Source organism: Rissa tridactyla, chromosome 8 (genome assembly GCF_028500815.1).
Source record: "Rissa tridactyla isolate bRisTri1 chromosome 8, bRisTri1.patW.cur.20221130, whole genome shotgun sequence".
Taxonomy (NCBI): domain Eukaryota; kingdom Metazoa; phylum Chordata; class Aves; order Charadriiformes; family Laridae; genus Rissa; species Rissa tridactyla.
Genome location: NC_071473.1, coordinates 36,415,537 through 36,428,272, shown reverse-complemented (window position 1 = coordinate 36,428,272; position 12,736 = coordinate 36,415,537). Strand labels below are relative to the sequence as shown.

Genomic DNA, 12,736 nt, shown 5'->3' with positions numbered 1-12,736 from the left:
AAAGCAAGAATGTCCTTATATATATTAAAAAAAAAGATCTACATCAGTTGAAGAAAAAACCTAACACGGCAAAAATACATGACCCAGATATTATTTCTGTGTAACCTAAAGAAAATTTCTTAAAGATGGTTCGACCTCATAGATAACTGAAGCAATAGATCATTATGAATTTGTTTTCAGTATCAGCTTTCCACTAGTTTAACTGTGATCCACAGAAAAGAGCTAAAAGTCAATTTCCCACTGAGTTCAGTTCAGTTTCAACAAGCAGGTTGAAATTTTGCTTCCGAGCACAGAGAAAGCACATACCCTATTCACACTTTACACCCACTTAAGGTCCAGTCACAGGAAAGAAGAAAAATTTGATCTTCTTTAGTAACAAAGATATCTTTCCAGGCCTCTATGAGAAGAAAAAACTTTTGGCAGATTTGGACATCCTCTCTTTCCTTTTAATCTCCATTTTGACATTCTGCTTCCATTTAAGAAACTTGGAGATGAGTATGAGATCATTTTCATTAAGATTCTTTTTTAAAGCAAATTTCTTGCCTGGGTTTGAGGATCTGAATTAATTCTTCTCATTCTTGCTGAGACAACTGTGTTTTCACTGGCAGCCTGGTGAGTCAGTGAAGCAGCCTCCCAGCACTAGCTCCCTCAGCCAGCACTGATGTTCTGACCTTGGTAGTCTTGTGCACTCAGGATGGCAGGAATCCACTTCTAAGCTGGGCAATGCTCTCTGCCCTGAGAACTGTCTGCTGACTGGTAGCAGTTGACTTAACAGTTAAACAAGAAGAACCTAACAGCCTGAAAGGTCCACGCAGAGAAATTTTCTTTAATGATGCTCTTCACACATCAATAATGAGGAATGAGACTTCTCTTCTTGTATCTTATAATGACCTTTATGTTAGAGGAAGATTTTGTTGTATAGCAAGGACCTGCCTTTCCTTTGACACTTTCAGCATGTAGTGTTTCTAGCAGAGCAGTAGAAGTTGACTGTTGCTGTTGTGAGCACAGTGCTCAGAAAGGTGCGGAAAAAAAAAAATCAGTATAATACTGAGTGTGGGAACCTTTGTTTTACCCTTGTACTGCTCTGATATGGCACATCTTTGCACTGTGCACACTCTAAGCCCTAGTGACTCTAGTAATAGTCTATGCAACTGCCTGCTGGTGCAGAGAGGGGGACACCTTTGCTTCTCGGCTGGCTCCAGCTGCACGGGGATGCAAAGGAATTTCCTCATCCTCCATCTGTTGTTTAGCAAAGTTCACAAAAACCTGTGTGAGGAAAGCAGAAAGTGTCACCATCTCATCAACTGACGTGAGCTAGTGGAATGTCTCTGTACATTTGCATCCTCTTGGCCTCTCTGCAGGGAAGAGACAGAAAGGGGAATCCATAGACATGAACTGAACTGAGGCACTGTGTTATCAGCACGGATTGCTAATTCTGTCTTTATTTTATAAACATCCTTGCAACTTCCTTCCTTTGGATGGACTTACTTGCAACTAAAATCCTATTTTTTCTCAAGCAGGAGATGGGTTCAGCATGGGCTGCATGGCCTGCACAATGTAAGTGAGTTTGGTTGTGATGGGAAAGAGGAGACAGAACATTTCAGTAGGAAGCTGTAAGGCAGCCAGGAATGTCTCTCTAGGATTCCCAGCCAAGACAGCTTCGCATATGTGGACCCTCAGCTACTTAGGAAAGCAGGCAGATGGGGCTAATACCCTCTAGCAAGTGGATATTGCCAACAGTCCCAGTGGACTTTCCAGGTTTTGTGTGTCCAATTGCTCCTGTATAAAAATGTATGACAGAGACATATAAACATTTAACTAAATATCACAGTATCTTTGACACAAGACAGTCCAAATCTCCTATTTAAAATAAAACGTTATTCACAGCTCGGCAAGCCTTATTCTGAATAGCTGACCTTGCTCAGACTGCTGCTCCTGAAGGAATGGGTTGTGTGAATTCTGGCATCTGAGAAACACTGTCTTAGCAGATTTCAAATGGCACCTATTTAAACAGGGAATTAGTTACAGATTTCATATCTGATCCACCCTCCTTGATGAGGGGTCTGGGAATTTTGCCTAAGAAAGAGGTGTGAGATAATTCTCTACTCTGAACAGTTTAGTCCTTCAGTTGTTTGGATACATCCCCTTTGCATTGCCTAATTCTTGCCAGACAGGCTTTCTCATGGATGCTTTATTTTCTACTCACCTGATCTAAAGTTGTTTGAGACACAGAATATTCTTCAATATGCAAGTTTTCCTTATTGGAGATTATTAACCGAAAAATCTTAGCCAGAGAGGAGGAGCAAATCTGATACTGCAGCATGTTGTAGTGTTTCTCTCTCTGTAAACTCCCTGGGAAGTTCATGTGTATGAATTGCTCAGCAGGAGTAGGATCTGGAGGCAGCCCAGACTTTGGAGCTTTGATTTTCAGAGTGACAATGTAGCCATCTCCAAACCTGGGAAGCACATGTGGATTTGGGAGTTGGATGAAGAGATGGTTTCATTATTCAGGAAGGAAATTAATTTTCATCATCTATGAAAACATTAACAGTATCTGAAAGATAATGCATAAGATCTAGCTTTGTAAGAAGCTCTGTATTAGCCCTGCAGAGACGGTGTGTGGCGTAACAGAGTTGAAATGAGGTCTGTTCAAATTGTGTAGGATACCACAGAGCTGCACCCAAAAACGGGTCTGTTTAAACAACAGCTCTTCAGATTGGATTGCTATATTAAGAACAGTACACATCACATACACTAATTTTTCGCATTAAAAAAATGCCATAAAAATATTCTACTTACTTGTATTTTAGCTGCTGAATTGTGCCCAGGCATTTGAAGGTACCTTTTACCATGATGGCTAAACGAGTACAGAGGGCTTCACATTCTTCCATACTTTCAAAACAAAGAACGGGTATTTGAGATAAAAGCCAGCAGATGAAGTTCAGCTACTCTGGGATTCTGAATTCTAACTCTTTTTACCTGTGTGAGGTTAAAACCACAGCTCGCCCATCTCTGAGCACGCTGACAATAGAGTCCCACAGGAGGCGCCGGGACTGAGGGTCCATTCCAGTAGTTGGTTCGTCCTGTAAGGGAAACGTTAAGTCAACTGCAGTCAGAGAAGCAGATAAGAAAACGAAAATCTATTTAGAATCAAGTCATTGTGTGTTTGGGCCTTAGCATATAGCTGCTTCCCTATTGAAATCTGTGCCTCGGGAAAGCATATGCACCTTGAGAAGCATATGAGTGAATGGGTAGAAATGTACTACTTAGCACAAAGCAGTAAGGAAACAAGTAGAAGAAATTGCAGGTAAGAGTATGATGTTGTCTGTGTCTGGCACAGCTACAAGGGAGGGAATGCAGTGACCATTACGACAAAGGCAGTCCCCAGTCTAAGGTCTTAGACATCAAAAAATATAAGCATTTGTGATACTGCATTATAAAAACATTTAGGACACAAAATAAAAATAAATTGAAAGAGGCTCGTGCAGTAGCAGTTACATCAAATTGTGTCAAGTTTGGCTCCCATGTTTTGATGGACATTAGAGATGTTGGTCAATATACTGGAGAAACAAAGAAAAGAATCTTATAATACTAGCTTTAAGACAAAGATGGACATTTTGAATGAAATCTTCCTTTTCTGCGGCAACAACTCTTGTAAGAGGAGAGTGAGTTCTCCCCAGGTAACCTTTCTTACATAAACAAATAGGACATGTTTCTCAACCCAAGAAGCTAGTGAAGTCACCCTGATTTACACCAGCTAAGGACCTGGTCCTACATACGTCAGTTAACCAGTTAGTAACAAAAAATTTAAAAAATCTTGGAGAAAAAAAATTCAAATTCAGATTTGTTTGGATTATAGATTTTATCTCAAACCATTCTTTGTTGAAGATCTTTCATTCACAATTGCTTGGGGTCTATTGAAAACATAGTTATGCATCCCAGTGTATCCCTGAAATTAAAGAACTCAAAATTACATTGAAGTAGATGTAAGTTAAGGGCAGAAAGGAGCTTGCAAGGACTGTCATAAACATCCTTGTACCTCTTCCGCATGTAGTTTTACAAGATGTTGTATTGAACTATCACCATGATACTTACTAGCAAGATGAGTGGTGGGCAGCCTATCAGTGCAATGGCAGTGGAGAGCTTGCGCTTGTTGCCACCACTGTAGGTACCAGCCAGGTGGTCTGCATACATCGGAAGTCCCAGCTTCTGGATGCCCCATTCAGCAACCTATGAGAAAGACCATCTTTTTAACACAGTAGCTAATGCATAACAGACGGGGTTGCTGGTACATCCCTCTTCTGTCAGAGACATGGCAATCCCCTGGGTTTTAGAACATTCATTTTAGAACTGGAGCAGAGGAGTCCAAAGAAATTTCTGACGTTGAAGGGAATTCTAACTACTCGATGGAAAGCCATAAACCAGCCCCAGCCATAGACTTCCTATCTGTGCAAGAATTTAAGTTATTTTCTTTTGGAATCTTCATGTTTTCTTTCTTGTACATGAACAACTTTAAAGACAAGAACAAAACAGCAACCAGTGCAGTTCCAAGTCAAAGCAACTGCAGATTTAGCCTTCCACAGTTGGCACCACAGCTTTGCAAGTAGCATTAATGCCATTTGATAGTGCAGTTTTGTACTTAACTGTCCAAACGACAGGAACAACTCCCAGGACTTCAACACACAGAATGGCAAGCCCACTTCGGAAATTCATGCCCTTGGCATGTTATGAACCCAGTTAATCATCACAAATACACACTGCAACTATGTATAAGTCAAAAGCAAGGACGCTTTACCCTCTTGATTTCTTCTGCTGGAACCCCCCGCAGGCGTGCATATAAGTAAAGATGTTCTCGTCCCGTGAGCAGGTCATCAATGGCATCAAACTGAGGGCAGTATCCCATGTTTTGATGGACATTAGAAATGTGGGTCAATATACTGGAGAAACAAAGAAAAGAATCTTATATCTATAATACTAGCTTTAAGACAGAGATGGGCCCTCCACATAAAATCTTTATTTTCTGGGACAACAACTCTTGTAAGAGGAGAATGAATTCTTCCTGATACAACACCCTACTAAAACATCTGCCTGTACAAAATAGCAATGAATATATTGTCATCTAAGTCAGCTCAGTCCTGGTTCAGAGTTTAAGCCCATTTTCCCTCACCTATTTTCATGTTTAAGTATAGGCTAACTTAACAAGAAGTTCTTTGAACAGCCACTCAGATAATTTTTTTTACAGATGGTGTTTATTTCTAGAAAGAAAAAAATCAGTCAATTTAATCTCAGAGTATGGGACCAGACAGGCAAGACACAAGGATAACACTTTGCTGGTAGTAGTAGTAGGAACAGTACAGAATCACAGAATGGTTGAAGTTGGAAGGGGCCTCTGGAGGTCATCTTGTCCACCCACCCTGCTCAAGCAAGGTCACCTACAGCAGGTTGCCCAGGACCATGTCCTTGCAACAAAATAGCTGTTATTCAAATCACATCAATGGACAAAGAATCCAATCCCAACTACACCCAACAAACGAAGACACACAACTTAGAACAAAATTAACATAAGTGAATACCAGGTCATGCTGTATTAATTTACAATATTATGCCAGCTCTGTATAAACAAAGATGCTAGAAATAGCCAGAGAAATGCCCCAAAGCTCAGCTCAAAGTACCCTGTTGGACTGTTTATCCTATGTTTGCAAGCTCTTGCCTTGTCCCACTGTTAGCATTACTATAACTTAGCCACAGATTTTACAACAGAGCGTTAAAAGCATGAAGTGCCAGTGTGTGTTAGCTGTGGTTTCTGTCAGTGCCATAAAACTGGAGAAGAGCTGCTGGGTCATTGAGAATATGATCTGGGCCGTTCTGCCCTGATAAATGGACTGTCACAGGTTGTTTTTTTTTTTAAGGTACTTACCTACTGCCAGCCACTACAGCATCTCCAGATGTCACATCAGTATCTCCAGTCAGCATTTTGAATGTTGTTGTTTTGCCAGCACCATTCACTCCCAAAAGACCAAAGCACTAAATTACAAAATGTATTGCATTCTTTAGTATTTCCAACTCACAAATCGGCAGGGGCATGAAATCCGAACTGATCCATGGAATGTAATCTAGTGTTATTGAACAACCTACCTCTCCAGGACGGATGCCAACACAGAGTCTGTCCACTGCAGGCTTGTGCCTACCTGCATAAATCTAAATTGACAGGAAAAAAAAAAAAAAGAAAAATCCAATTTCAAGACATATACAGCAAAGAAAATATTCTGAATTTTTTAGTTCAATGCTATTGGGATGAGGCAACTTTAGAACCAAAACAGGAGTAAACGGAAAATTAAAGAGTAAGTATTCTACAAAGTCAGACATTTAGTTACATTAAATAAATTTGTAATGACCCCTAAAAATAACAATTTTTCTGCATGCAGCCTTTTACTTCGTATCTTTAACACTAGGAGACAGAGCAGACAGGACGAATTATCTTTGACATATCAAATCAAAGTGAAACAATACAGCAAGATAGCCTGAAGAATGATATTCCAATTCTCTATTCATGAGATCCCAGCAATGTGTGCAATTGTTGTATTTCTGTAGCTCAAGCTTGCATGCATTCTGATAGCATAACTCAGATGCCTTCAATGTCTGGAAAGAAGATAAATTTGCAATAACTATAGCCCTTGATGTGAAAGCAACCAAATGGTTAACTTGAGATTGAAACTCACCTATGGAAAAAACAGCATTGTAGAAGAAAAGACTAGTAGTAGAAATGGACACTCAATATATAACAGTCATATCGGATGATGCGAGGTAAAAATAAACCTCAAACAAGGAGGGAGGTTTGCACTGTCCTTGGTGGACTTCCCTGTGGTTTGATTTCTAATCAAAGGAAACAGCCAAATAACATGTCAAGCCTTGACTTCTAAAATGGTTATTATTTTCTAAGGCACAAGGTTGGTTTTGAAAACAATACCATCTGAATCCACAGCTATAATACATTCCAAAAGAATAAGTTTACACTAGACTCATTTGTTTAATTCATCTCAAAATATTACCTTGGTCAGTTCTTGTAATTCTAAGATATGTGTTTTGTTCCCTCCATTCATAATTCTTTTTCTTTCTTCTGCAACGTCCTCATCTTCATCAATAATAGGTGACAAGGCGGTCTCAGCAAACCTGCAAAACCCCACGAGATTGACTGCAGAAACAATGAGATGCCCTGGGTGTAGTTAGAATAACAGTGTGAAACAATGGCTAATCAATTACCAAAAATGTGACTGGTGGAAGCAGTGGGACAGAAACTTCACAACGTGACATTGGCTGTAGCATTCCTGCTGTTGTCAGAATCCCTGACCTTTGAAAGTTAATCTCTAAGTACTAAAAAGGGAGGAAATGGCTTGCTCAAAAGAGCATGCCTTGTCAGTCATTGATATGGCGTAACCTGCCCCTCAGCTGCAGCATTTGCTATTTGGCTGCTCCTCAGTAGCTGATGATAGTCCTACAGATCTTTTGAGTACATCTCCCTGTAAGACAGTATTTTCATAATTGTACCAATTAGTACTCTTGTTGGCAATCTTGAACAGGAGTGAATGACCCACTCACACCTGGAAGGTAGCTGCTTTCATTGACATAGAGGCACATTTGTAAAGCAGAGAGGGGAAGCTTGGACAGTGTCCAGGCTGCAACTGTCCTGTGCAATGGACTAGAATTCCTGTCTTGGGATGTCAGGCTGGTACCTCATGCCCGTACTTATGACACTACAAACTTTCCAAGTCATTTTATCATCTCACTATTACAGTGTTTTAATCTAAAAAAAAAATTACATTAAATTCTCAATTCAAAAAACCTCCTTTCTTTAATAATATATTCTTAAATCCTGTTAAGATAACACGCACTTGTAAATGCTTTCTTGAACCAGGATATCAACAAATTAAGAAGAAAACATGTAAGTAAACAGAAAAAAAAAGCTTAAAAATTCAGAGAAAAAGAAAAAAGAGGGACACGGAAAATAACAAAGACACCCACCCTGTTAATAAAGGAACATTAATACAAACTTTCAGACATACCATCTTGTGGAGAACAAATGGTGTTGCATAAGGAGATTCAGAATGAAGAATGCAACCCCTTGAACGGCCATGGCAACCAGGTTCTTTCCAACAAAGTCCCACTGAAAAGGATTGGAAACATGTTCCTCACCTAGGAGAAAGAGCACCAGAAAGCAAGCTGAAATACTGCTGGAACAAAATACTGCTCCTCAGAACAAAAGGCATAATGATAATGGTTTAGGATGAAAACCTGTACTTTATTTGATCACGATCAGGAAATGTCTCCATTTTCCCGTGTCTTATAAAGATTCTTAAGAAAATACACTCCAAGCTCAGCTGCTGCATGGGAGCAAAAATGAATATAAGCTCTTTGAATATGCACGAATTTGGATATCATAACATGAAATTTGCATGGATTATGCAAAAGACACATTTTCTGCATAAAAACAGATGAGTTCTGCTATACGATTATTCTTTTAATAAGAATTTGTCTGATATCAAAGATACCCGTACCCCAAGAAGATGCATTTGAAGAATAGCTGCCACTTTAAGCATTAACATGAAGGCCACTGAAGTATTCAAATAAAATGAAACAATATAACCTACTGTAATGATTTAAGGACTTCAGAAGAAATGATAAAAAGACACCATAATCTGACACTGAACAAATGGGTTCATTTCCAACGCAGACTACTGGTTGGGCTGAAGTGTTCTGGCAGCTTATCAGTAGTTGTAATTCCTTCAGAAAGGTTGAACTTTTATGCTCCTCATCTACCTGATGATGTAAAAGGGGAGAATGCCAGAAACAGCCACTAATTTTCAAAGACAACACTTCCAATCACCTCATCCAAGGTCAGGACATGCGACACTGATATAACTTGTTGCATATTGGCTCTTACTTACCAAACCTGGCATATACTTCAGTCACAGCCTGGTTCATGGCCAAGTCAATGAGTCCACGGCCCAGGCAAAAATGTGGGAAGACAATCAGCACATTTTTCAATATTTTATTAAACTTCAGCAAAGACTGTAAGAAACAGAAACAACATAATAAGCAGTTGAAACCAGGCTTCTTTAAGAAAACATAGCAACATGAGCGAAAAGTTCTTTGTCACGTCAGAGAAACTGGATGTTCTGTGTTCTTACAACAGAGAAAACAGTATTTATCAAGTTACATCCAAAGCATCTGCAACCTGGAACACAGCATGGCAGAATGCTGGCATACACTGCACCAGGCAAGGTGCATGTGAAAAACTGTCAATGGGGAGAGAAATTAATCTTTGTAATGAAGTATTTCTCTGTGTAGCAGAGGTAACATGTAATTCTGGTGTCAGCTATTACAAACAGCAACTGTGAGCAACAAGAAAGAGTGGTATTTTTTTGTAGTAACATCTTTATTTATAGCTGGAATATTTCCATAATCAGGACTGCCATAATATTGAAAAGTGTCTGGGCATAACTACACAGTAGACTTTGGTGCAATGTGGAGACACCCAAAACAGCATAAGTGGCAGTAGCAGTCATCTGCACCAACACTGAATCCAGAGAAGGGCAGTTTCCCCTCTGGAGACACTGTCTACACCAGAAACATATTCTCAAAGATAACAATACTGGCCTGCTGTCCCACAGACTGAATAGCACTAGATTGAACCCTGTGCTATCAAGAAGCATGGATGAGAATGCAGGAATGTGAGGGATAGAAAGTATTGTAAAGTTGGCCCTTAAAACCATGAACTAAACCATGATCTGCTCTTCCCCCCCAGCAAACAGCAATGCTTGATCAGCACATGGTGTTTGAAAATGCACTATCAGTAATGCTAATTGGATTGCTGTCAGATGTAGAAAGGGTGTCAGTCTCAGTGGCCAGAGTATCAGCAGCTGTAGAGGTGGTAGTAGTAGTGCATACAAGCTAACAGTGTTTTATAAACTGATCTCATAGCCTTTCTAAGAACTAATTTTGGCACTCGCTGTCTATTCTACTTTTTGTCACCTTCCTGGTGTTCTTAAAACATTTTTGGGAAACTCTCAAAATGCTGTTATAAGCAGAATACCTCCTCTAACATGACTAGCAGGAGTGTCTTTCCTTACTTAGTGGTGACTCCATGATTTTCTATCATCTACCTCTTCCTGTACAACCCAAGCTGCAAAGGCAAAAACACAGTGCTTGTCCCCTCCTCCTCAACTTGTGAAGTGTACAGAAGTTTGCTCATAGGGATGAAAAACACTCAGTGACATTCCTTGTGTGTGTAATCCAATATATCAATTGCCTTGAGTCTTTTCTCTGGCTTATTCTGCTCACCTGTCCCTGCAGTTACTCGGCAAGTTCCCCACTCATTTACTGTCAGAAAAAAATGGCAAGGTAGAGAAAACCAGTTACTGTTAGAGAAGGTTATGCTTGGGCACCCTTTGCACAACTCTTTAAAACCAGGTGTCAACAAAAACATTACTTACCGGATTATTTTCAAATAACTCCAGGATGAATGTAATGGCGCTGCTGTTGATCCCCACAAAGAGATTAATACAAGACAATGCAACATAAGCAGTGCTAGGGACACTGAAGAAAGAAGAAGCAGGGTACATCATGGGAATTATTGCCCATCTGCATGCAAAAGATTGAAAAATTATGGTAACAGGTTCTCAGTATTCTCATGTCAGTTGGCTTAATGAAAACACAAAGTTGAGCTTTCTTCTCATCCCAAGTGTAATGAAATGGTGTTATGTTCGCCAATCAGAGGTGCCACTACAGTATTCTTTCCCTGGTTACTAGATAAAAAGCTTTTTCTGCTTAGTTGTTTTTGGTTTTGTTTTGTTTTTTTCCTGTTAAAATGCAGGGCCATAGAAACTGCTAAAATTGAGAAAACTTAAAGCTAAGAAGTTTATTATCATTCCAGGTATCCTTGCACATCTCACTGGATTGTACATCAGGAGGGAGAAACAAAGAAATGTTAGATAAAGCAAATAGGATGTACTGCTTTGCTAGATACTCCTCAGCCTTTGGAACTGTCTGAAGAAATCAGAAATGGTAAATTATGATATTGTTTTCTGACTCCTCCACCATTATTATTTTTTTTTACTCCTGATTTGGAGCTTCCTGTGCTATGGTTTCTGGGACATAGTTAATGCACGTGGAACAGCACAAAAGGAGTATTCCTCTGGAATAAACTTACAATGCTTAGCAACAATCAGTCTGGACAGGAAGAATTCAGTAACAACCACCTCAATTGCTTAACAGGACAACACACGTGTGGTCAGCAAGAATCATCCTAAGTTTTCCACTGTGACCGCAGCTGGATGCAAGGGCTAATATACGACTCTCTGAATTTACCTTCCTTTCTGTTTTTTATTTTGAGTAGCAAATTATGAAATTATTATTGAAGTGACTGCCATTATATTTTTTCTGTGATTATATTTTTTCTGAAAATTTCATCTTGGTAGAGGCTTTAAAATTCTAAGTGTCCATCCACCCAACCAAGAATTACTGTATTTTAAAAAAATATGTAGAGCCACAGACAAATTATTAAAGATACCACTATTGCACTTTAAAAAGATATAATGAAAAATTAAAGCAAATGAACATTCTGATAGCATTTTTTAACATTGGGTATTTTACAGTCATTAAATGATGATAATGCTTTGCATTTTCTCAGGATTTTCATTCAAAGAACATGAAAGCTTAATTTCTTCCTTTAACTGTAGAAATAGACCTGGTCAATCATTTTGCCTAGACCATATCAGCTGCATGGCTATCAGGAATATGATTTTATAGATAAAAGTATATGATCATCAATTAAATGAGAGAAAGTGAATTTCAGTCAGCCTTATAAAATGCTATTTTGCCAACACAAATACTCATTTGAAGTTAAAAGAAGTGTTGAAGACTTAGTACTCTTTGCCCTTGGGTTAAATGCTGGAAGGTATTTTAGTATTGGCTGTCAATGAGGCAAATGAACAGCCACTAAATTCCTGCACAAGGTACATATCAGAAAGCAGCAAACCAAACAAATATATTTTCCTGTTAAGGATCACATTTAATGCTCAAAAATATAAGGCAGTGACAAAAAATTGTCCTTTACAGCATGTGGCCGGACAGAATGTATACATATCCTGGAGCAGGGACAGAATCTGTTTCTAACCTGTATTGTATCCAGTTTTATTCTTTAAAACTGGATTTCAGTAAGTACTGAGCTCAATAACATGAAACCATTTCCTTTTGAAACACAGGGCGCCACATACAGGAACAACCTTGAACACTCACCCATACAGAAGCAGCAAGGCAACAAGCACAGGGAGGTTGGTCGGAGAAGTGTATGCTTTCTTGTTGAATCCAACGAATATAACCACAACCATTCCAGCACTCAGTGCATAATTCACCTGCCACATCACAGGGTGAAGATCAGTGTGTAAGACCTGAGAAGGTCTGTAAATATATCCCATCCAGATCCTACACATTATTCCAAAAGGATTTTGTATTGAGGAATACCGGAATTTACAAGCTATATTAGTCACACTCAAGCTTTTGGATCAATGGGTCCCTGTCAGCCCTTGACATTTTTCTGAGACATATTTTATCAGACTGTTCATCAAAAATACAACATATATTGTTGTTTCTTAGATTATGGTTTGGGAGCCAATTATTTCACGGTCCTGCTGGCAGGCTGCCCACAGAAAGAGGCTCTGGGTATGCAAGGGAAGTGCAG

At 39.3% G+C, this 12,736-nt stretch overlaps 1 protein-coding gene across 1 annotated transcript in view; it reads right to left on the bottom strand.

Moving 5' to 3' along the window:
• Positions 1-383: 383 nt before the first annotated feature.
• Positions 384-12,736, bottom strand: part of ABCA4 (ATP binding cassette subfamily A member 4) — a 74,108-nt gene continuing 61,755 nt past the window's right edge. Inside the window, exons 37-49 of the mRNA XM_054212611.1 lie at positions 12,295-12,410; positions 10,491-10,638; positions 8,943-9,066; positions 8,061-8,190; positions 7,050-7,170; positions 6,136-6,198; positions 5,918-6,024; positions 4,796-4,937; positions 4,096-4,230; positions 2,980-3,083; positions 2,800-2,892; positions 2,207-2,456; positions 384-1,266 (exon numbers count right to left, since the gene is read on the bottom strand). Coding sequence (XP_054068586.1) covers positions 1,144-1,266; positions 2,207-2,456; positions 2,800-2,892; positions 2,980-3,083; positions 4,096-4,230; positions 4,796-4,937; positions 5,918-6,024; positions 6,136-6,198; positions 7,050-7,170; positions 8,061-8,190; positions 8,943-9,066; positions 10,491-10,638; positions 12,295-12,410 — 1,656 coding nt within the window. The 3' untranslated portion in view covers positions 384-1,143. The remainder of the gene's footprint in view (positions 1,267-2,206; positions 2,457-2,799; positions 2,893-2,979; positions 3,084-4,095; positions 4,231-4,795; positions 4,938-5,917; positions 6,025-6,135; positions 6,199-7,049; positions 7,171-8,060; positions 8,191-8,942; positions 9,067-10,490; positions 10,639-12,294; positions 12,411-12,736) is intronic.